Source organism: Melospiza georgiana, chromosome 1 (assembly GCF_028018845.1).
Source record: "Melospiza georgiana isolate bMelGeo1 chromosome 1, bMelGeo1.pri, whole genome shotgun sequence".
NCBI lineage: Eukaryota > Metazoa > Chordata > Aves > Passeriformes > Passerellidae > Melospiza > Melospiza georgiana.
Window position 1 is genome coordinate 100325102 of NC_080430.1, and position 24488 is coordinate 100349589.

Below are 24488 nucleotides of genomic sequence, written 5' to 3' on the forward strand. Positions count from 1 at the left end.
TATGAGTGGATTTTTAGTCAAAGCAAATTAATAATTAATAATAATATCCAAACATATCCTATTTTGATTCATTGTAAGGACTATGTTGAATGATAATGGAAGTATAAACAGCATTTCCCCCATCTTTATAGGAAGAGCTGCATGTACCAACTAGCAAGGTAATAAGAGAAATTCTATGGGTCAGCATGCAAGTAATGGATAAAAATTATGCTGAGATATCACAAGTCAACTTGACTATGGAGAGTGAAGTCCCAGATATTATGCACCTTAAATTTTATTTTTGCTTAACCCGATAGTATATCTTGATGTTATGTCAAAATATAGAGATGTCAGAAATCTAAATTCACACATATCCTTTAAAAATAGCTTTTAAGTAAATAATTTTTAGAGAATTCAATATCAATAGATAGAAACTTCCTTCCATTTTCACTTTTTTTAATTTATAACTCTAATAAAATATTATTTCATTAAAAAAAGAACAGTTTGCAAATCTGATGATATTTGTTGGATCCTATCTGAAAACTTTTATTCCACACCTTGAAACATGACAGCAAAGAAAAGGAAAGCTTTTTGAAATATTTTTATATGAAACTTATTGTAAAGCACCCTTTGTGTTGCCTGGATGACCTAATGCTCTGCTCCTATACTGTTCTGACTAACTCAGTGCTGGAAAAGTCTTACAGTGTTTCATTGAATCAAATAACAACCTCATTGAATTAAAATATTTTTTATATATGACAGGTTAGAAAAATATATCAGCCTTCAATGTAACTCATGGAATGAGTGAAGAAAAGATACATTCATAGTAGTAAAGTTGAACAGTGAAATATTGAAATCAGAGGTAAGGAAGAGAAAAGTCACTGATCATTGAGACCTAAGCAAAACAGAAACAGATTTTATTTCATTGCAGGAGATAAGGGAAGATTCATCAACAGAGTACTAGATTAAGAGAATAAAAAGGCAAGGAAATATATTATATTTTTAGGAATTTTGTCAGTTAGATACTTTCTATCTCTATTTCTCATTATTCTGAAAAATATGCATAACCTTCACTGTGTTGTCTCTTTCAAAAATCAGACAAATTCTACCCTTTCCTATCTGATGCAACTGCAGACTCTCTGAGGAAGGTGCATTCTTTCAGCATTTTTCCAACTGACTTCCACAGCGATGGTGGACAGAGTTTTTCTGTTCATGAATTTAAATTATATCTTTAAATGGAATAGGTGGATTACATATCCCAGCAGATTTTCTTGCTTATAAAGAAAACTCTACATACCATTAAAAGTAATTGTTCCTTGCTCTATTCATCAATAAACAAGTAGTGTTAATAATTTTTTTTAATGGCCTTTTTTCCTCTTCTTATTTCTATTTTTTTCCTAATGTAAAGATATGGTTTCCTTAACTGCTTGTAAGGGACTGCTTTCTGCAATATTCATTTACTTTACAAACACATCCTGGTAAGTTTCCTCAAATCTAAGCATTAAAATCTGATTTCATTCTGGTCTTCCATTGACATACACTGGATTATTTAATTTCAGGGTGTTTCTGATTTGCCTCATATTATGTGGAAAATTAACTCTAAAACCAAACCCAGAAGTTTAACATAAGTCAAATTCTAGCAAAGAGCATCCTCTTAAATATCAAAGCTTCTTTTTATCTCGTGTTTGGTGGAATTAAATCTCCTCCAAAACCATGGAAAAGGTGAGTTCACTGCAATATTAGCTTAAATATATGCAAAGAATAATTATGAATTAAAGAGATTAAAAGAACCTAAATCCTACAGAGAGTTTTGGAGCATTTCGTGAAGTGCCATCATGAAAATCATTTGGCAAACAGATTCAAGTGTGAATCACAGAATGCAGTCCTTTACATCATTATGCTGACAAGTGGTTCTTCAGTACTGAGTGGTATCCTGCAGAGCCAAAAATGTTCCAGGAGGATTTGCCCAGTGAATCAAACATCTTGTAATTGGATTTGCTACTTGCCTACAATAAAAAGCAAATGCCAGAAGGCAAGAATTTCTGTTTTTACTGTGTACATGTGTTAGTCTTTTTAAAGAAGCAAAATATTTATGCTAAAATACATGGGATTAGTAGTAATTTTCTATAGTGGAGACTATCTTAGAAAAAAATAATAGTCCTAGTTAAGGAAAGTTACAATTAAAACGAAATGCTTGCTTATTCTTAGTGCAGACAGTGTGGTGTACCACAGCTACTTGTACTGGCATAACTGAATCTTTTAACATCTCAGCATCTGTTTACCAAATTGATTTTTATATCAGAATAAAATGTCTGAAGCTATTGAATAAATGCAGAGAATGAACATAATTTTTCATAATTTCTAAGGTAATCTTTTCAATTTTTCTTTAGCTAGGAAGCATCTGGACTGAAGTAGCATTTAGCTGTACGGCAGAAAGACCCTGAAAAAGGACAAAATGTAATCATTGTTTTATCAGTGCTCAGAAAAGAGACACAGATATTCCTCCTGCTTCATTTTTCTTCTGCACAAAGAAAGGGAAGTAGGAATATCTCTATGTCTTGTCTAGGGAACTATTCACCAAATAACTTCATATCTCAGTTTATAACATGTGGAAAAGCCATGCTTCCAGAAGAACACAAAATGCCACATCAACTAGGGAACAACCCCATAGGTTTAATTGCATCTGTGTGTGTGTCAATATGATGGTCTTGGTGATAACTGCTGGTCCCTTGGGGGATGTCGGGAGACTCCAAATGAAACACTTTATTACTTTGTGATGTTGCAGATTTAATTTTAATATTATCTTAAAAACAGTAAGACAAACACTCACAGAGGAAGCTTACAGAAGCATTGGCTTGCCTCTGGCTCAGTCCCTATGCAGGGTTTGCCTTAATCAGCACTTCCAAAGGTCACCATTCAGAGCAAAAGCTGTCCTGCACAAGAGAAGTTTATCCTTACACATATACTCTCTATTTTGTTTGATGGGGATGGTGTGAGTGCTTTCCCTTGTACCTAGAGATTTTTAGGTGGATTGAGTCATCTCTTTCAGGTTCTTTCTAAAGGATCTCAAAAAAATTGCAATGACAGGACTTGGGTCTCCTGCCTTTTGAAATGTTTGAGGCTATGCTTCCAGTTCTATGTTATATGGTTGATAACAGAGAATAAAATAATAATTTTATGTTTTCATAATCATGTGTTTCAAAAATTCATGAGAATCTTCACACAATCACAGCAGTGAGTGGCAGCAGGCCCCTAAGCCAAACATAAGAATGCTGCACCACACACAGAAATATTGAGCTGGTTCCAGCCATATTATCTTCAGCAAACTTACAGGTCAGCAATCAATTAATCAGTTCTAAAAATACTGGTGGTTCAGAGTTCAAAAAGGCAAGAGACTGGTTACATCACCATGTATGCTCGTGGCCATCAGGAAATAGGTACTGTGAAGCCAGTTTTATATGCCAAAGTTCAGATGGAATAAGATACTATCAAAGTCGCCAAATTGAATGAATTAAAGAGTTGTTTCTCACTTGGGGTTTACTCATGTCTATTGGTGATTAACACAGAGAGATTTCCACTAAGAAAATGAGAGCCACCAATGACACTGCAGAATGAGGCTGTAGAACATAGAGTGCGTCACCACATCCTCTATATAATCTCCTTTGACTTGTGAGCTTGACAAGTAACTGCTCTACCTCTCTTTATTTCTACTCACTGCAGGAAATCTCATCCTTCACCTTAGCCTGCTTTCCTGTCATTTTAAACAAATCTGCTACTTTTGCCTAGAGTTGTCACAGGTTTTTAATGGAAGACATAGGATTTTGAGAAAAAAAAATTACAATCTGACACTGAAAAAGTGGTTTTGAATATCTAGTAGGGACAGAAATCTAGCTGCTGCTTGTCATGCTTTGAAGACTCAGAGTTTTGTCATCCAAAATGTCATTTGGGCTTTTCGTACAGTGCAACAGATATTGTAGCAAAATATGGGGGATGTGTTAATATACTGTGTTAATGTATATAAAACACTAAGAATGACATGATTCCTAGTGAGTCTGCTCTCTACTGATTGAAATACACAGCCTTAAAGGCACTAATTAACTAAAAAATTCCTTTCTCTAAGCTATTTTGTCCATGTATATCTGACAGATAATGACACTGCTAGTTCTATATAATAGTATGAAGGCTTTCCTTAATGGCACAATGGTGTATTTTCAAAATGAAGAAAATAATGTGCCCATTACAATGAAGTGAAATTTAAAAATAGTCATAACATCTAAGTAGCTGCTCTCCATGTAAGTGAAGTTCTGGGTGACTGGTGAAGACACATGCAGCCATGCTGTATTAACATGCACTACCAGTCAACACGCTTTGGTCAAATGTCACATCAAGATATGCAATAAAGAAAACACCTCTCAAGGCTAAGTAGCAGCTTTTCAAGAAGCTAGCTTTGCAGCAGACTAGAAAGACAATTTTTGATATACCTCCAATTAATTGACTGAAGAGAATATTGCATTTAGATGTAAGTTCTGATAAGCACTATAAAATTATTATTACATTTAGATGTTAGTTCTGATAAGCACTATAAAATTAAATTCAGAACACTTGTTAGATATAGCAGTCCAAATTTATTTTAAGAAAAATATGTGAAAGACAAGAAAGTCAAAATAGATGTAATTAAAATGTTCAGATTCAATTACAATAATAGCTAAACTAGACAGCTACAAACAAATGCATTCAGGCAGATAAATATAAGCTGAGAGGATTGTGGAAAAGGTGCTTTAAGCTACAGCAAGACTGGTGTCAATTTTACCCTGTCACAAAAATCAATTAATCACTCAGTCAATCACACAATATGTATGCATGGTAAATGGTAACTGTGATTGTATTTAGTAAAAATTAAGTTCAAATTGCAAAAAAAATTCTTGTACATTTTCATACTTTCTTTTCACTGCTGCCTTATTATAAAATTAGTTAAACATTACTGTCAAAATAGTGACTTCCAGCATAACTGGAGTTAGATATGCCATATTTATTCCTTAGGAGTTTAGTATGCCTTCTTCTAATGTCTCCAAATAAAATAGTAAAAATACAAGAAAAATGGAAAACCTTCTTTAAAATACATCTTGCTACTGATTGCAAAAGATGTAATCACAGATGAAATACTTGAAAAAGATAAGGCAGAACTTTAACACACCAAACCTGTAAAAATCATTATCCTACTCCATCTGAAATTCAACAATGGTAAGGACTAGAAAGAATAAGATTAAGCCCAGTACTTTGCACATGCCAGAATATTTTATCATTGTTCTGTAGAGATTATAAACACAAAAAACAAACTAGTGAACCCATAAAATATATGCATTAATTAAAATAGTTCAGATATATATTATTAGCTACTATTAATTCTCTCAGAATTGCATAAGTAATATAGTCATGGTGTCTACCATATTGCAAGACCTAAACTAGTCAATGAAAATGAGTTCATATCTAGTGTTTTCTGGCAAAAAGATAGAGCAGCAGCACTATAATACACTAGGATCCTCAGTATTCAACCACATTAAATGCAATTGGCATGAATAGTCAGTAGACATAAAACAAAAGGACAAGTCTGTAGTGGAGAAATATGAAGGTTTCTACTACTTTAAACTTCTTATAACATGGTAATCTGTAGGGGTTAGTTACACATAGCCTTTCTTCTTTATCCTCTTAAGTGAAAATTAAAGATAGCAACATACAAGGGAGACAGATTTTGCTACAATCATAATAACACCGAGGCATAAAACAGAACATGCAAGAGAAACAACATCATGTTAAGGCTGTTCTTGAGATAAGAAATGTTTCAGAAGCTGCATATTAATGAATTAGATTGGCTTACATGAATTATTCCTCTCGTTGTTTGCTTGACATTATTAAATCAAGCAAAGACAGCACCAAATTCCAAAAAAAGAATGTATTTCAATCTGAATTTCTAATTTTTTTTTTTTTTTTTTTTTTTTTTTTTTTTTTTTTTTTTTTTTTTTTGCTGAGTACATTCAAGGACAGAGAGATTTGCTATTCTCAGGAGTCAGTTTCAAAACTGTAGCACCAAACATGTACAGGAGATGGTCCTAATGATCTCTACATAGGAGTATCTACCAACATCCCTTGTTACCCTATTTCAGTGTTTTGCTACCTCCTAACTAAAAGGCTTTACTTATATCAAATTATGGGACTTTTGTTACATTTTTCAGCACCTGCACTCTAACCTGCTGTTTGGATTTTTTTTTTTTTATTGCTTTAGAAAGCTGTTGTTTGTCTCTAACGTTAGTCTATTTTCTCACCAACAAATATATAACTTCACTGTATCCCAGAAGTAGTCTCTTTTAGACCTCTGTTTCTTTCTGTTGTTTTTCTTGCAATGTTAGGCAGTAGCATGTATTATTTTGTAATGTAATTACACAATCATAATTGAAAAAAAAATTGAAACAAAGGAAACTCAGAACCAAGTCATACTACCAGCACACCTAAAATAACATCCAGTTTCAAATGGAGACAGGATGTCACTGGGTGAAGATTCCAAAATAAACTTTTGAAAGGACTCATCAACTTTGTTCCAGGAAGGTAAATCTGTTTCTAGTCTCCAGGGAACTTGTGGTTTCTCTTGGGTATGTAAAGAAGAGGCTGCTCTATAAGCTTTAAAAGCTGCAGCCCATTTATTACAATTGCAATGGATATTCTCATTGCTCTGGTCTTACTATCAGACTTTATTATTGCAACTCACTGCATGTGAGAAAAACTGGAGACAAACTTCCAAAAGGACAGGAGCAGAACAATAGTTTCCATTCCTTTCTTCCTCTTGTGAAATTTTTAGTGACAGATCATTTGCTCATCTCTGAAAATATATATATATATTTTGTTTTTTCAATGAGAAACTATTCTACTAAAAAATTATCTATTAGGGCATATTACTGCAGTGCTCAAAAGCTCAGTGCTTTTACTAATCCTCTCCTCTGCTGCATACTATAATTATAACACAGAGTACAAGGTCATTTCATTTACAAAGACCATGGCAAATGAGTGTAAAACAAGAGACAACTGATGGATAGGGAAAGACAGGAAAGTAGGAGGGAATAATGAGGCAATACTAGACAAAGTGATAGGCAGCAGTCTCAGCACAGAATCATCTGAACAGCGTGAGCCCTTTTATATTTATTTTTCTTTTAAGTAGGTAATACTGAAGTTTGGACTTTTAAAGAAAAGACTAGAAAATGTTGAGGGAATAAGAAACTACTTTCTGGCTATTTTATGAGACTGACTTCTGAGACTGAGCTACAACCAGTGGAAGAGAAAGAATATGATTGTTTCACAAGGACTATAACTGGACTATAAAAAATGGCAACACATGCTGGCCAGAACCTGGAGGCAGTGTCTCAGTGCCAAATGAGTAGGAAGATATTAGAAGCAAATAGGCTTTGAAAGGTCCTGAAAGTAAAGACAAATTCAGAATGTTTGCTATAGCAGAGAAGAGAAAAACAGAGATTCATATAGATCTCAACTCCATTAAATAGCTTTGTTTTTAGAAGAATTTGCCTGCCATCTGTATTTTCAGGTTAGCCTCCTTACACTAACAATGTGTGCAGTATATCAGAATCTAAAAAATATTTACTTGTTCCAATTTGTCAGGGACATGATGCTTAAGTCCATGTAACACAGGATATTAACATAAATTAGTAAAAAGGAGACACCAAAATGCTCCAAAACATCCATTGCATGCTTTATGCTGTTCATATGAACTGCTGAGTACATTGCAAGAAGGTGGCCAACAGCAGACCAGCATTGCCCTTCTGCACCCTCACTAAGTTTTTTTCAAGACACAGTGTCTTCAGACAAGTTTGATAAGGACTGTTTCTTTCACATTCACTCTGCATGAAATACTGCCCCACAAGCCTGAGATATTTTGTTGTATAATGCGAAAAATGCTAGAACAAGCATTCCAAACAACAACAAAAAAAGCCTAGTCAGAAAAATTTGCTATTGCCGAGACTGAACACCTTTCTTCAGATATAAACAGTGATTGAAATGCATTTTTCTGTGATTTTTCAGAAAGGTCTCCTTGACTGTTCAGCTTTTGTTCTTTGAGTAGTCTGTCCTTTGCAATGTGCTGAAATGAAATGAATGCTCCTTTTCAAGGTTACTTTGTGTGCAGATTACTGCTTAGAATTAAGTACACCCATAGCATAGAGACTCTCCAAGGTCTTCAGGCCTTCTTAACCTCATTCAAGACTCATTTCAGAGCCATGCTGAGCTTTGTTGGACTTAAGTCACAAATATTATTCCTGCAGCCATGGGAAAATAAGAAGTTTTCTACAGGAAACTGGAAAAAGAGGATACCCAAGTCACATTCCTTCTATTCAAATCTTGTCTTGCTCTGTTACAGCTTTACAGTCAAAAAACACAAAATGTGAAAAAATTGGGATGTACACTTTAATCTTGGTTGTTCTATTTGACTTTCCTATTAGAACTCCTCCCATTTGATCTCTGCAGATTACATTTTAACAAAATGTTGTCCTACATCATATAAAGATGCTGGAAGGAAATAAATAGTTTTCTGTACTATCTGTCTGTCTATTTAAGCAATTATGGCATTTCTCTTTGGATAAGTATAGTAAAAGCTTGGCGACCTCCAACGAAGGGGAGAAATGATGCATCTGACTCCATGGATATCAGAAGGCTAATTAATTACTTTGTTATACTGTATTATTCTATTCTATATTACAGTACATCTAAACTGAATCTGCCAAACACCCAACTCAACACAACTCCACTCAACTGCACAGAATCTCATGACTTTCAGCTGACAGTCCAACACACACATGGATTCAATTAGTCAATGAATCAAAACACTCATACCAGAATCCAATCACCAATTCCCTTCAGGTAAACAATCTTCCACAATGCATTCCACTTGTTCCAAAACAGAGGAGCAGTAAATGAGATGAGAATTGTTTTTTTCTTTCTCTGAGGTTCAGAGAATGTGAATACCAGAAATATCCTTGGGAAGTTGTGCCTTGCTTTTCTCTGTGAAGAGAAATGCGGCTACAGATAAGGATGAGTATTTAAAATATTAATACTTTAAAAACTTACAGATTTTTCAGGTCTAAGATAAATTAATCCAAATTTTTTTTTTCAGTATGTTTTTCAAACTGACTAGTGTGTCAGAAACTCATAAACCAGATTTCTCCTTCATAGGAAATGTTATTCTTCAATGCTAAAGCCTTGAAAAGAATGGCTAATGCCATTGCCAAATGGGTAGGTATTTTCAAAATTTTTCTTTTTGCCTCACTGAAGATGGCTATTCTTAACTGAGCATGGAATTATATTTGAAATTTCCTTCATTGTGCCAAAAATCACTGAAAAGCCAGTAATAGCTTACAGTTTGTGAAGAGCCCTGATTTTCTGAAAGTACACATAGTGGAAATGAAAAGAGCATCAGAAACCTACAGCTTTTAAGATACGTTTGCCCTTTGTCAGTTTAGTTGGAGAAAATAATCTTAGAGGTGGTAAAATCATTTACGACAAATTCGAATCACAGAATCACAGAATATGTTGGGTTGGAAGGGACCCACAAGAATCACTGAGTCCAACTTTTAGCCCTGAACAGGACCATCCCCAAGAGTAACACCATGTATCCTAGATAATTGTCCAAATTCTTCTTGAACTTTTTCTATGGGTTTGGTGCTGTGACCACTTCCCTGGGTAGCCTGCTCCAGTCTCCAAACACTCTCTGGGTGAAAAGCCTTTACTTAATATCCAAGCTAAGCTTCCCCTGACAGAATTTCAGACCATTCCTTTGGATCCTGTCACTGGTCACCACAGAGATAAGATCAGTGCCTGCCCCTCCTCTTCCCCTCACAAGGAACTTTTGACTGCAACAAGATCTCCACTTAGTCTCTTCTTCTCCAGGCTGAACAGATCAAGTGACCTCCTTCTCTCCATGCAGAGCTTCCTCTCAAGGCCCTTCACCATCCTCATGGCTCTTTTTCAGATGCTCTCAAATAGCTTAATGTCTTTCCTATATTGTGGCACCCAAAACTGCACACAATATTCAAGGTGAGGCTGCCCCAGTGCAGAGCAGAGCCCAAACTTTCCCTCCCTTGCTGTACCTGATGCTCCCCAGGACAGGGTTTTGTCCTCCTGGCTGCCAGGGCACTGCTGACACCGGCTCAACTTGCCATTGACCAGGACGCCCAGGTCCCTTTCTGTGGCACTGATTTCCAGCATCTCAGTCTGTACATACATCCAGGGTTGCCTCATCCCAGGTGCAGAATCCATCACTTTCCCTTTTTGAAGCTCATACAATTAGTGATTGTCTAGCCCCCTAATTTTTTGAGTTTTCTCTGCAAGATCTCCCTGCCTTGAAAGGCTTCTCCCAGTTTTCTATCATTTGCATACTTGCTTAATATTCCTTCCAGTTCTTCATGAAAGTCATAAAGATGTTGAAGAATACAGGGCTGAGCATGGAGGCCTGTGGAATACCACTAGTGACAGGTTTCCAGTTTGACATCACCCCATTCACTGTAACGTTGTACCCAACCTGTGAGCGAGTTACTCAGCCAACACCAACCCAAGCTGTGTTTATCCAGTTGTGTGCTGAAAATGTGTCTAGTAGGATCCTGTGAGAGAAAGTATTGAAATCCAGAAAGATTACATCAACAGGCTTCCATAGATCAATTAGGTGAGATAACAGGTTATAAAAGGAAACCAGATTTGATAAGAAGTACTTTCCTCTCATAAAGCCATGCTGGTTGTGACCAACTACTGTGTTGTCCTCCAGGTATTTTTCAATACCTTCTCAACATCATTCTCTTTAACTTGAGGAGGCACCAAAGTGAAACTGACAATCCTGTGGTCTCTGGGCTTCTCATTTGTGCCGTTCTTGAAAAATGGGACAACATTCACCAGCTTCCAGTCAGATGGGATCTCTCTGGATTCCCAAGATCATTCAAAAAGCATTGAGAGATGTTTTGCAATGACATCAGCAGCTTTTTGAGAATTCTCAGATCAACCCCATAAGGCCCTATAAATTTTTAGGGATCCAGCTTGAGCAGCAGTTCCTGCACGATTTCAGAAATGACTGGGAGTTGATCATTGTTGCAGTCATGGTCCTCCAGCTCAGGGCTGTGGCAACCCCTTGGTGCATCATCCATGCCAAAGGCACAGGCAAAGAATCCATTAAACACATCTGCCTTGTCCATGTTGCTGTTTGGCTGGGAAGGAGAAAGTTGTAAATTTTTGTTGCTTCTTCATGGTACCCTATAACCTTTAACATTTTTGCAGGCATTTTGCTGAGCTGGGAAAGTGGGTAAGAAGAGGTTAAAAAAAAATCTGCATCACTCTGTTCCAGCTGTCAGACATCAGGGCTACTGAGGCTAGATATTCACCCTTCAGGCAGTTTTATGACTGCAGCTCAAAATGAGCCCTATCTAAGCAGAAACATACAATTATTCCAATCAAATTATTCCTAGGCTACACAATACAATTATCCAGCTTAATTTGAAAGATGAATTAATTGAAGGATTGTTTTCCTTTTTTTTTTTTTTTTTTTTTTTTTTTTTTTTGCATAATAAGTCCCTGTGTAGGATATTCATAAAGAAAAGTTAAGTACTTGACTTTCATGTTAGAGACTCTGAAAGGTCTTTTAAAAATCTCTTATTAAAATTTTAATAAGAAACAGACTTCATTTCAGCTCTTTACTTTTGGGGAGGAGGTTTTAACACTGCAAATCAACTCTTACATTAGCACAGAATCAATATATAGAAGTAGAAAGACAAAAATGATGCTTTGTCAAAGGCTTTTTTTCCCCCTCTTTCACAGATTAAGACTGATTGAAAGAACGGTTCAGCATGAATTCCTCGGTACTGCTATGCCTCATGGTGATGCTGGTTCAGCTTTGGTCTTGCTCTCCCAGCACACAGAACTCCAGCGCTCAAAACACAGCTCAGTCTTTCACACCAGCTCGAAGAGTGAAACGTGGCTGGCTGTGGGAACCTCTTTTTGCAACTGAGGAACAGATTTCGCCGGAACCTGTGTATATTGGACAGGTATGATAAGTAATGATTCAAGGACAGCACAAGGTTCGATTTAGCATGCTGAGTAGCAGCTTCTACCCTGACTTGGAAAGCCAAATATCTCCAGTGGCATGGAAATAGCAAGAAAAGTAGAAAGAGGAGTTCAGGAAGCTGTAATAAGGCAGAACCACATTTCTCCTTTCCTGTGACCTTTCTCAAGGTCAGAGAAGTCCAAGAGCTTTAGGCCACAGCAGCACCAAGCACTTTCCTTCACTGAGGACTGCTGTCAAGGAAACTTCACATGCATGCTGTTAATAAAACTAGCTCCATGTGCAGCAGATGAAGGTATAAAGCTGAAAAGTTCCTTTCTTCCTTCTGAGTGAAAGTTAAGACTCATTTATCAACGTCTGGCAATTTGCTTGTGCTATTTTTGGCACTGCATCAAAGCAGCCATACTGAGCGTAGTGTAGTTTACAAACAGTATTTAGTTTGATTTTCTATTACACTAAGTAGCAGCTGATTTACCCCTCATTAATTTTTAATGAAGCTGATTAATACTAAATCCTTTTACCACTGAGAAACTACGGGAATCTGCATGGTTCATTAGATTAATGTAGGTTTAGTACAATGAGCAATTATTTTTCACCCTCCTTTAAAAAAGTGCTTGAAGATAATTGTCTTAATGAGGGTTTATCTGCCCCCTTCTCTCTCTGCTTATCATTATTATTATTTTATTTATTATTATTATTTATTTTTGTATGCTAGAAGCAATTTTAATCTTAAGATCTGCTTTTCTTTTCTTTAAGGCCCTTTTTAAATGAATGAGCTAAAATAAGTTTAACTGCTAATTAACTAGCACTAAAATTTAATTGGGCCCAAAGGGTGAAGTGCTCAAAATTCATTAATTACTTTTTCACAGCCCTTTCAAAGTAGTTACTATGGAAGTGTGATGTCTCACTTCTGAAAGAAAATGTGAAGACATACTGTCTATTTTTTAAACAATTATTATTACTTTTTCAATACTTTGTAAAAGTACTTCCTGAAAAAAAAATCAACATAAATGGCATGTATTTTCATGATCTCACCTTTTTATTTCTCACAGGTTAACTGGGGATTTTATTGAAGATTATTGTTAATATATTGCAGTGAAACCATTGTCTAATAAGACATATTTACTTGTGTCTTTTTATTGAGTAGAATATACGCTGCTTTGAGCAAATGAAGTGGTAGTCTCTGATCAACACATGAATTTTTAGTAATTAAGGCTCTGAAGAAAACTGCATCAACGAAAATTCAAAGGTAGACAGTCTCTGTTTTTAAATCACTATTCCATATCAAAATCTTTTTTCAGTCAGAAATAAATTTTCAAATTTTATATAACATAAACTCATGACTCCATTTCCATTATCAAGATTAAGAAAAAATAAATGTGTCCATCGGCACTGCAATGGCAGATACACAAGGATGAGTACAAAAATATTTGTTCGCAATTCTCATTTACAATGGTAAGACCATTTATTTTGTTCCCAGCCTAAAAAAAACAAGTAAACCTAGAACCTTTGCTATTCTTTCTCAGTAAATGTCATCTGTAAGGGACCTCTCATTTAACATGTTCAAGGTCATGAAATCTTTTGTGGATAAATGATTCTGAGTGAAATTACTAAACACAGGCTATGGCTTAGCAGCCAGCCAAAGGCATGCTCCCAGACCCTGAGGCTTTGATACACTCTGTGGTCACATCTGAGCCCCATGCTAGTTTAAAGATCTAGATATATATCACTTCTCCCATGTCCTGGCTTATGTGAAAAGGAAACGAAGATTTATAGGTAACAAAGAATCTGTTATGTCCCTCAGTGAGAAGCCAGATTTGGATGGTGTTAAAATGAGTTTGACCAGACCACTTAAGGGGGTAACACGGTCCATGTCTAGCACACAACTACTTATGTTGAAAATATTTAAGTTGTTCATACTTTAAATGGTTCTAAACTCCCTAAGACTTGAAAATTCTGTATTTTGTACTGTCAAGGACAATTAACTCTGAATATTTTAGGTGTTAAATACTTTTACAGAACTCAAAACTGTTCCTCATACCTCAGAGCAGTGTCCCAGTCACATTCTGAATCAATTATCCATCTGATGCATCCAGACAATTATGCATTTTGAAAATCTTAAAAGGCATAGTCATTCTTCCAAAGAAAAGTTAAAACTATTTTTGCAACCTCAGAAGTCATTATAAAATATTTGAGGAGATCTGAGAGGGAACTGTTACTTTCCTGTTCTGTGGCTTCACAACTTACAGTGACCTTTAGGTTTAATAAACATAAACAAAACAGTGAGATATTAAAGTCAACAGTTAGGCATATTATTTGCATTTTAATCATGTTTCTTCATAAGAGAAGCAAGTTGAATATTTTTTTTGTTTACTTTGGATTTTTCAATTAGTATCCAGGCTCTTAGAGAGTTTGATATTTTTTGTTCTAAAACCAAAATAAGTGGAGAAAAAAAATAGAGAATTAATGATATAATGGAAATTTTTGTTCCCATAAAATTCAACTTTGGATGCTTGCTATGTCAGGAAATCAGGTTATTGCTCTTAAAATATTGCACCATTATATATCACTAATATTAACAGAACTATTTGGTTGTCATGAACAAATGCAGCTGGACTAAAATTTTCTCCAAAGCTCAGCTTGGAGAAATCATCACCATAAAGTTCATCTTAGCAATACAACAGAGGATGTAGATCATCTTGGATAGAAATGGAAAATGTCTATGAATTTGTTTTGGAATAAACAACACAGACTTTCACCACAGAATGTCTTTTCCCCCTCTAATATTTCAACAGAAAAAGAACATCACTGTTGCATACATTCACACTTAGCATTGTTGAGTTAAAAAAAAATTAACAACTTTAAAAGTACATGTATCATCTGAAATAATAAAAATTAGATAATGTTTAATGACCTTTGCAGTCTTTTCAGCAGAATCGTAGGGGGACCTGAAAAAATGAAATAAAGTAGGTCGTTAGATGCATTCCCTTCACTTCAAAGTAGTTGAAGCATCTCTTTTCAGGTATATTACACATTTAATAGTCTGCTATATCAATACTCTTAAATAAATTAAAAAAAAATAAATTAAAATGATTGGCTGAAAATGTGACAGTACCTCCTTTCAAACAATAATGTCCAAGAAGGCTCGTTAGCAAAAGAGTTCACTGTAGAATCAAAACAAAACATAAAAAGAATATTTCAAAACTTCATTCTTCCTAAACTGTGACTTATTTTTCTCCCTTTTGCTTTCAGGTGAAATCAGATTTAGACAAAGAGGATGGCAACTTAGAATACATTTTAGCCGGGGAGGGAGCTGGAAGCTTTTTTGACATTGACAAATATACTGGCAAAATTTATGTAAAACAAAAGTTGGATCGAGAAAAGAAACCTTTCTACATTCTAACAGCAAAAGCAATTAACCGGAGCACTCAGCTCCCTGTTGAACCTGATTCAGAATTTATCATCAAGGTTCGAGATATCAATGACAATGAACCACAGTTCCTGGATGGACCTTATGTGGCCACTGTTCCAGAGATGTCGCCTGATGGTATGATAAACTGTGAATCAAACTCTTTATTTCCTGATTTTTTCTAGACAGCTATGTTGAAGTAAAATTTTAATAGCATATTTAACAGACTGCATCTCAGTAAGAAGGAAGGAAACTGTTTTATAGGTTTGGAAATTTGCAAAAGTATATTTTTATCTTGAGGTTGTAAATACCTGTACTTAACATTCTTGATTTTAAATATTTAGGTACCTGCATCTATCCAAGTCCTTTTACAGATTCTAGATACATGCTTGGATTGACTATAGACATTTGTCTTTCTCATCAGTGATTCAGCCTTGAAATTTGCACTTGTTTAAAAATATAACGTTCTCAGTAGAAATAGGTAGAGTATTGCAGCCAGTTGGGAAGAAGTGATAGCCACTTTCACTGCCTGCATGTGGCCTACTTATTTACACTGCCAAGCCTCTTTCCTTTCAGTCAGCTTCTCCTTGTTTGGATTAGATATGTGCAGTGAATGCATTCTGCCTTCTGATTTCTCAAGTACAAAAATTGTAGTTTTCTTGTCAAGAGGAAAAAATCCCTTTACCTCTCCTTTCTCACTTTCACATGATCAGACAGACCTGTATTAGGATCTGTCATGTATCTGGAAACTTAATACAACAAATGCAAAGTAAAGTCAACATCTGGCAAATATAGGTATATGTATATACATATGTTTACATTCACATCTGCATTCATAATATGTGGACATGTAAGCCTTCAAAAACCCCAAAGTGTTAATAGAGCTAAGGTAAACAGAAATGTTATAGGTAATATCTCCAAATACCTATCTTCAAAATCAAAGGGAAACTACGTTCTTCTGATGTTGCAGGAAAGATTCCAGTAATCTATCAAATTTAATATTTTAATTTTCTTTTGTTTATTGAAACAAAATTCAAATATTGAATTGATATTGAAAAAAAATTCAAATATTTATGGTACCTTAAATTTCAATATATATGGTACCTTAAATATGAATCAATGTAAGTATGCTTTAAGTACGACTCGATGAGGTCATTAATGTAATAGCATCAGTGATGCTATTAAGCATTATCTGCTCAACTTTTGGAGCAGAATCAGTGAATATTTGACAGCAAGCCATAAACTTTATCTTCTTCTACCAGTCAGCATCGCAAGATAAAGAAAAGGATACTCATGCCTGTTATTTAATTGAAAGTGAGGTTAGTATCCTAATTTCTGCCAGGACGCCGCAGCTCATCATCACCACCAGCAGTAGCTGCAAAAGACATGCGTTTGATCAATTTGCTTGCTAGTGATACTTGCTACCTGCTTATACCACTTTCCACCAGGGAAATCACTGTCACTTTCCTCTGTGCAGACAGACTCAATTCTGCACCTGACCTCTTGCTCAAATAACATTTTCTAAAATAATCAGTTGCTAGTTCAGAGGGTTCTTCCAGCTTTTGAATCTTGTTCATTTGCTCAAGTTTGGAGACAAGATAGGTGATTTGTCAAAGACCTTTGCATTTTTATTTTTTATGTTCTTATAGCAAAAATGAGTACAATTCATTGTCAAGAATTACCTAGGATTTCAAAAATTTAGGATTTTGATAAATCCTTTCTTTTTTTTTTTTTCTTTTTTTTTCCCTCTGTGGTAAAACACTGTTTATAGGCTCCTTAATCTGTTATAAAAATAATTTTTGAATGGCTGATTATCAAGTATGTCTTCATTTATACTCTTAAAGACTCGTAAACACTCACATAAATGTAAGAACAACTGAATTTCTTACATTTTATCTTTCTGCCTTTATGACAGCTATATGAGAAAAAAAGTAAAAAAAAAACAAAAACAAAAGAAAGTCAAGTAGGATGGTACATAAGACCAAAAACAACAGTAGTAATATTTTCCCATATACTTCTGATTCTTACCTGAAACTATCAAAAAGCAGTTGAGCATTGAGAAGTTTCACTCTTTACTGCCTTGAGTTTGCTATAAAGAGATCCACTAAAACTGAAAGGCTCAGCTGTCTTTGTCCACTCTCCTGTGCCATCTATTGTATATACATTCCTGAAACATGGTATCACTTCACCATAAAATTAATTAAGCTACAGAAAATTTAATTTACTTTGTGATAGTCCTGTAATATTATAAAGTAAAAAAAAATATTCCATTGAAATATAGAAACATATGAAATGAAAAATAAATTAAAAATCAGAATAAAAGCCACGTCCCATTTTTCACCCATGTCAGAATGGGTAAAAAATAAAGAAAGAACCTTATTTGCCTTCTCTCTTAGACAAGGACTTCCTGAAGTAGTAAACTCAGTGATTTACGATTGTCCAGTGTATGATAGATGAATCCAGGTCATCCAGGATCTTGAAATATTTTCTGCATTACTGCTTCTACACTTGACCTCTCTAGCACTAATACCATAGCCATTCCAGAGATCATTCTTTCATCTACTTCTTTCATGGAGACACTACTGGAATACTAATGCCCATGTCCGGAGTATAAAATGCAAGTGGAGTGTATACTTGACAGTGGTCAGCTCCAAAACATGAAACAGCTGAGCCACACACCGTGAGTACTTCTGGGGCCTCACTTACCCTGCTTCTCAAAACGCAGGGACTGCACTACTGAGGTGGGGCCTGTTTCAGTGTGCATTCTAAACCAACCTCACAAGGAAATTTATAAACTCGTAGCAGAGAGGAAGGACAACCCACTGAAGTTTGCAGTATCGGTAGCATAGTGGTTGATTACATTAGTGGTCTTCTCCCAGTAAAATAAAACATACTCTTGCATAATAAGGGGTGAAGAACAGAGTTAATTTAAATGATGCAGTGCAATAGAGAGGCCTTCTCTTTGCTCTGTTTCAGTGCTCTCTAGCTTCGGTTCAGTTCACTGATGCTTGGTCTCTTGATAATTTCCTCACAGAAAACATTCTTAGGAAGCATGGTCAAGACTTGGAAAAGCAGGTCACTGCTGCTGCACATTTTGTCTGGAACTAAGAAAGCGAGTAGATAATAACTCAGTGCTGGTCACTTGCCTCAGACAACCACAGCACGACCAGAAAATAGACACAAATAACTGTGCCTGAAGTTAGTTACAAGTACCAATATATATACAAATGTGCCAACAAATTAGAATACATTTTAATTCTTTATTAGCTTTCTTTTATCTTCAGTAGTAAATTTTATTAGGCTTTTATATGCAAGTGTCACAGTAAATGAACAGTGTGTCAGCAAATGGACTCTCTTCTGAGAACACAGGACTCTGCTTTACCCTCAGGCATTTGCTACGATTTTACACTGTCTTCCTTATAACTGTTAAACTTGTACAAATGCTGTATATCTGATGGAGTGGTTGAGAGTCAGATGCAATAATGTATCAGTATTTAATGTCTTTATAGATCTCAAGCATTATTTAGAAAAATGAAGAGTTATTTGCCATATGAGGGCCCCACAGTATACCTAATGGGCTGCAGGGTATAAATGGCACTCTACCATATTTTGCCCAAGAAGGGTAAAATCAAGGCTGCAGAGATACAAAGTAGCACTTTGTCTTAAATAAAGCAAATCAAAAAGTTCAATTTTAAGCTATATCATATGATGTTTTTAATGTCAGGACTAGGGCTTTGTGGTTTCTTAACTTTGGGAGGGTGTGTACAATGTGAAATATGCTAATTGATTGTTTTAAAATAAATTATTTGTATCTGTTCAATTATTCTTCTCACAATCATGTAGTAACAAATAATGGCTCTGGGGATTTTTTGAGTATGGAATATTAACATTTCGATTTCTTTCACCCAAATACAAATATTAGGTAAATATGATACCATTCTGCAAATGGTTTGAGTTGAGGTTTGCAGTTTTTTCTGGGTTCTGTTTTGTTTTTTGTTCTTTTTGGGGTTCTGTTTCTGTTTTAGTTTAGTTAGTTTTGATAGATTGTTTTTTTCTGATGTTTAAATGTATAAAGAAATACAAGTTTCATGAAAGTTGAAAATTAAAAACTGAGGATGTACTTTAAAGCCAGGGTAACATTTTTCTTCTTCTTGCTACATAGTCCATACTTAATGTAGAGCTTCATGTAGTTATCACACAATCTTTGTTCTAAAAAAATGTGAGAAAAGATAGCCTGCTCTTCACTTGGTCTCCTGTCACCCAAATTTAGAAATAAATTATCTTCCTCCTTGGAGCACAGGATATCTGTTATTTCTTCCTTCCAGGTCAGCTCCCTCTTTACTAGATTCCTTTTGACTATTCACGTTTCCATTGATTACATCCATCAGCTGCATCTCACTGGCTCCAGCTGAACAAAGTCCTTACTACTATGTTCTGAAATACTCTAGAAGAGTTAACAGACCAGAAGAAAAGTGTGCTTGGGTCCCAGAGAAGAAGGAAATGCTGATTTCAATTCAATATTTCTTTATACTGCTTAGAAACTGTGCAGAAAATAGATTTACCCTTAAATGTACAAAAGCTGTGATGATGACTTTGAAGTCCTACACATGTTGTATTTTACTACTGATTTACTAAATATATTGCTATAAATAAGTGCATTCCTAAAATAGTTGTGGACACTTGAGTTTGTTTAGTAGAAAATGGTATTAATGACATACAGAACCTGTTGGATCATCCACAGTGACTGATCCTTTCCTAACTAGCAATTTTTTTTTAAAGCAACTGTGTTCTAGTCATGCTAAATGTTCTTAGAGGATGAATTTTCTGCAACTGTGAGACCAATTTTCATAGATCACAGCTGATATGAAGTTAATAGCTATGTAGCTGAAGATTCCATTTGCTCTTTAGACTTATTAAAGAATTCTGTGTTTTCTGAGGCATATGTGTGCCCTGATTAAATATGAATTTGTACTTTTAACTTTAAAATTTCTCCAAAGCAATAGGATCTGTATATATATTTATACATCTATACACACATCTAAGTCATCTATATTTATGCATCTAAACCCACATGTCAGATATTTGATATTGTAGATAAGTTATGAGGGACATATACATCCAAAATTTGGTGTGAATTAATAAGGGCTTAGTTCACTCTCTGCCTGAGAGAAGAAAACATGCATTATGGAATCAATTCAAATGCTGCTCAATAAATTGAGAGAAAATGAAAACGAATTTTTTATTTAAAGAAGCAAATTATTTATTTTAGCCTTTCCTTATATGCGAAAGCTGTTTTTTCTTTTCTATTTAAAAATAAAACTATTTAGCTGCTAGAAAACTCAGCAATGAATATATTTGTTTTATTTGGGACAAATAGCACTTTTTTTTTTTTTTTAATTAAAAAATGGTGTTTCTGGTCTAACTCCTTGCACTCCACCTTTTCTTCTTCTTTTCCCCTCCAGCCTAACTATACTGCTGTATTGATAAGCAGATGCAACCGTGTGAATGTATGCCAGAAATTTTTAGGAAGTAGCTTGATTTCCTGCTGTTCCTCACAAGAAGTGATATTTGTTTTCTAATGCAGAATCTAGGAGAGGAAAAAAAGATAAAAATAATGATTACCTTAAAAAATGATGTTACTGTGGGTATTTTTTAAAGGACAGTCATTAGACAAGGTGCCATGAGATTACTGTCAATCTTCTATCTAGGATATGAACAGCTTCCCATCAAAGAAGAAACCAAGCTTTGCAGTTTGATTCCACTGTGTTTTTGCACTGGGATTTCTGCCACAAGTTTTGAGCTGGGACAAGCTCATTAAAGACTCAAGAATAAAAAATTTGTACAGAGCCTTGTTATACTTCTTGGTTGCTTTGCTTGTTAACAATTAATTTTTTTATCACCAGCGGGCCTACTGGTGATAAAGTGACTGTGTTTTCTTATTCCTATGGGAAAATTCTGTAAAATACTTTGAAGGAGAGGAGGAGAAACAATTTGCTTTACTCCACTGACATACTAGAAAATAGGCATGATATACATAGCATTTTAAGCAATATAAATGTAGTGTTGAAAAAACATATATGGTTTATTTTTGTTTTAATTGAAATTTTGAATGCAACAAGAACAGCTGCTGAGGAAATATTTTCCCTTTTTAACAGTAAATTTAATAGATGCCATTTGCTCCTGTAAATTTTTAGGACTGTTTATTAGTATAACTGGTATGTTAAAAGGTTTTTAAAGAATTCATATTTTGTAATTATGAGACAATTTAGACAAGAAGAAAACAAACATAATCTATTTTATTTTTCCTTGAGGTACTTCGGTTACACAGGTAACAGCTACAGATGCTGATGATCCTTCTTATGGGAATGGTGCTCGTCTGCTTTACAGTCTTGTTGAGGGACAGCCTTATTTCTCAGTGGAGCCGAAGACAGGTACTACAAGCAAATTTGTACCCTCATAAACTCATAAAATGGATGCAAGCAAAATTGTCTTTCTTGATTTTAACAAAGATCAACTGACACCACTCTACACTCTTACATCTCTGCATAGTTCTTAGAGCTCAAAAAAATCAACTTTTCTTTCTCATAGGAAGATGAAATTCTCCCTCTCTAGAAAATCCAAATTTTATTAAAAATTTATCTTGTTAGGAGTTAGATACTGAACACCACACTTTATAAATTGATCTAGGAACACTTCTGAATCAACACCTCTATGGCGCATCATGTGATATTTCTATCTGTATGTTGAGAAACGACAGATATGTGACATCCCTCCAAAAACCTAATTTCTGAATAATAGACATGTCTCTACATGGTAGAGGAAATACATGGAGTATTCTGCTCCCCAGAACTCTAAATATACAGAATGGGTTTGACACACAGTGTATTTTCTACCACGAGGACTACTAATACCCAGTATAAGAACAGTTGTTCTATGCACAGTTTAGAATGAAAATTCATAACTGGCTGCAGTGATACATGTTATATGCATATTATACTATAAACCCATGTCAGATGTTGAGAAAAAAATGAGACTTATATGCCATTGTATTATTTTTTCTATTTTTAGGGGTCATTAGAATGGCTTCCGAAATGGATAGAGAAACAAAAGATCAGTATTTGGTCATCATTCAAGCCAAAGATATGGTTGGGCAACCAGGAGCATTTTCTGCAACAGCCACGGTTACCATCAATCTCTCTGACATCAATGACAACCCACCTGAATTTCAGCAGCGTGAGTAGAGACTAATTACAGTAATGGAAGTCTTGAGGAAATTTAGATCCACTGTATCTCTGTTAGGTTTGCAGGTTGGTCTTTTTAGAACAGGGCTGCGCTTTAAATTTAGCATACAGCTGTAAAAAAATAAAGTAGGGGAAAAAAACCCCAAAGTCCTCACAAAAACTCAAAAACCAAGAGGAAAATAAAATCTATCCTTTCAAAACTCTCAACTCTGCTGATTTTACTTACTAATAGACTCTTGAGACAAATCATTAAACTGCTCCCTATAATTTGTACAGCCTCAGACTAAAATCTGGAAAACAGGATATTTAGCATCATTTTCACTCCTCTTCTTTCTTATTTTCCTCTCTTCTTTTTTTCTGACACATGCTAGAGAGTTTTTGGCAAATTAAGTGAACCTCTCTGTCCAGGTAGTTTGTAGTAAATGCGGGAGCTGCTCATTGGGCTATCAGGAAAAAACTGCACTGTTGGGAAGTGCTGTCCTTGGCTGTTTTTTCACCCTGTTTAGTCATAGAACCATAGAATAATTTGTGTTGGAATGGATATTTAAATGTCATCTAGTCCAACCCTCCTTGGGCAGGGATGCTCAGAGCTGCATTCAAGTGACCTAGAATTTTTCAGGAATGGAACATTCACCTCGTCTCTAGGCAACCTGTGTTGGTTTTCATCACCCTCAGAGTAAAAAACATTTTTCAAGTATCTAATCTAAACCTTCCCTCCTTCAGTTTAAAACCATGAGCTGTTTTATTTTAGTCCTTAGCTCTATACACTGATGAAGTAGGCCTGAGAGCAAAGGGCTCCCAAGGGAAAAGACTGTCCTGCCCTGCACCCAAAATCTATACAATGCCAGATCACATCAATTGCTCCGGTGGAAGCTGGGACTTTCCCCAGCTCTCTGAGAACCTCAAGCTACAGCACTATTAACCATGGCAGATCACTAAACTTTGCCAGTTTTTGTTTCTTTAGGACTCTACTACATGAGTGTCTCTGAAGAGGCTCCCGTGGGCACCACCGTAGGCAAAGTCTTTGCAGAAGACAGAGACATTGGGGACAACGCAGCCATGGACTATTTCATTGAAGCAGATAGCCCAGATGTTTTTAACATCATTACTAACGAAGAGACTCAAGAAGGAATTATCTTACTAAAAAAGGTAAGATCTCAGAAACTTTTTAAAAAATCTCTAACAATTGAAAGAAAATCCTCAAGCAAGCTGGATGTGCAAGAAAGTTCTACTGCTTTGGATTCTCTTATTCTTTTTATTTAGGCTTTGTGATTTGATTGGAATATTACAAGGGATAAAAAAGAAAAAATGCTTTTCTTTCTGTTGACATTTTTGACTCATTCCTATTACTGCTGAATATAATAGCGACAGCCAGAATATCTTAATGTTATCCCTAACTGTGCCACACAGTGTATCCCGTTGTGAGAAAATGTTCTACCTCTTCTGTGCATTGCCTGTAAAATATTTATTAATAAATTGCAAGCAATATCACCTCACTTCCAATGTCTCCTGTTAACTGACACAAGAATTTATTAATATATTAGATAGTGGATTTTTTGTTGGGACATAGTTTCAAAAAGCTACTAAATACAATCAAAAAAGACTAGTTTATGAGTTAAAAAAAATTAATATTATTTGATACTGTGTAATTTATTTTGGAATCACTCAGAAAGATTTCTCAGTCATCTCAGGGATCATCTGAAAGGAAGATAGAGTTCAACAGCCTAGTGAAATGTAGGCCCCTGAAGAATTGAATGCTTTA

At 35.2% G+C, this 24488-nt stretch overlaps 1 protein-coding gene across 1 annotated transcript in view; it reads left to right on the forward strand.

Annotated features, from left to right (window-relative positions):
* The window catches only part of CDH19 (cadherin 19), a 112846-nt gene that overhangs the window by 62940 nt on the left and 25418 nt on the right, over positions 1-24488 (forward strand). The window contains exons 2-6 of the mRNA XM_058021877.1: positions 11833-12059; positions 15329-15623; positions 21797-21916; positions 22554-22718; positions 23691-23875. Of these exons, the coding sequence (XP_057877860.1) occupies positions 11862-12059; positions 15329-15623; positions 21797-21916; positions 22554-22718; positions 23691-23875 (963 nt within the window). The 5' untranslated portion in view covers positions 11833-11861. The remainder of the gene's footprint in view (positions 1-11832; positions 12060-15328; positions 15624-21796; positions 21917-22553; positions 22719-23690; positions 23876-24488) is intronic.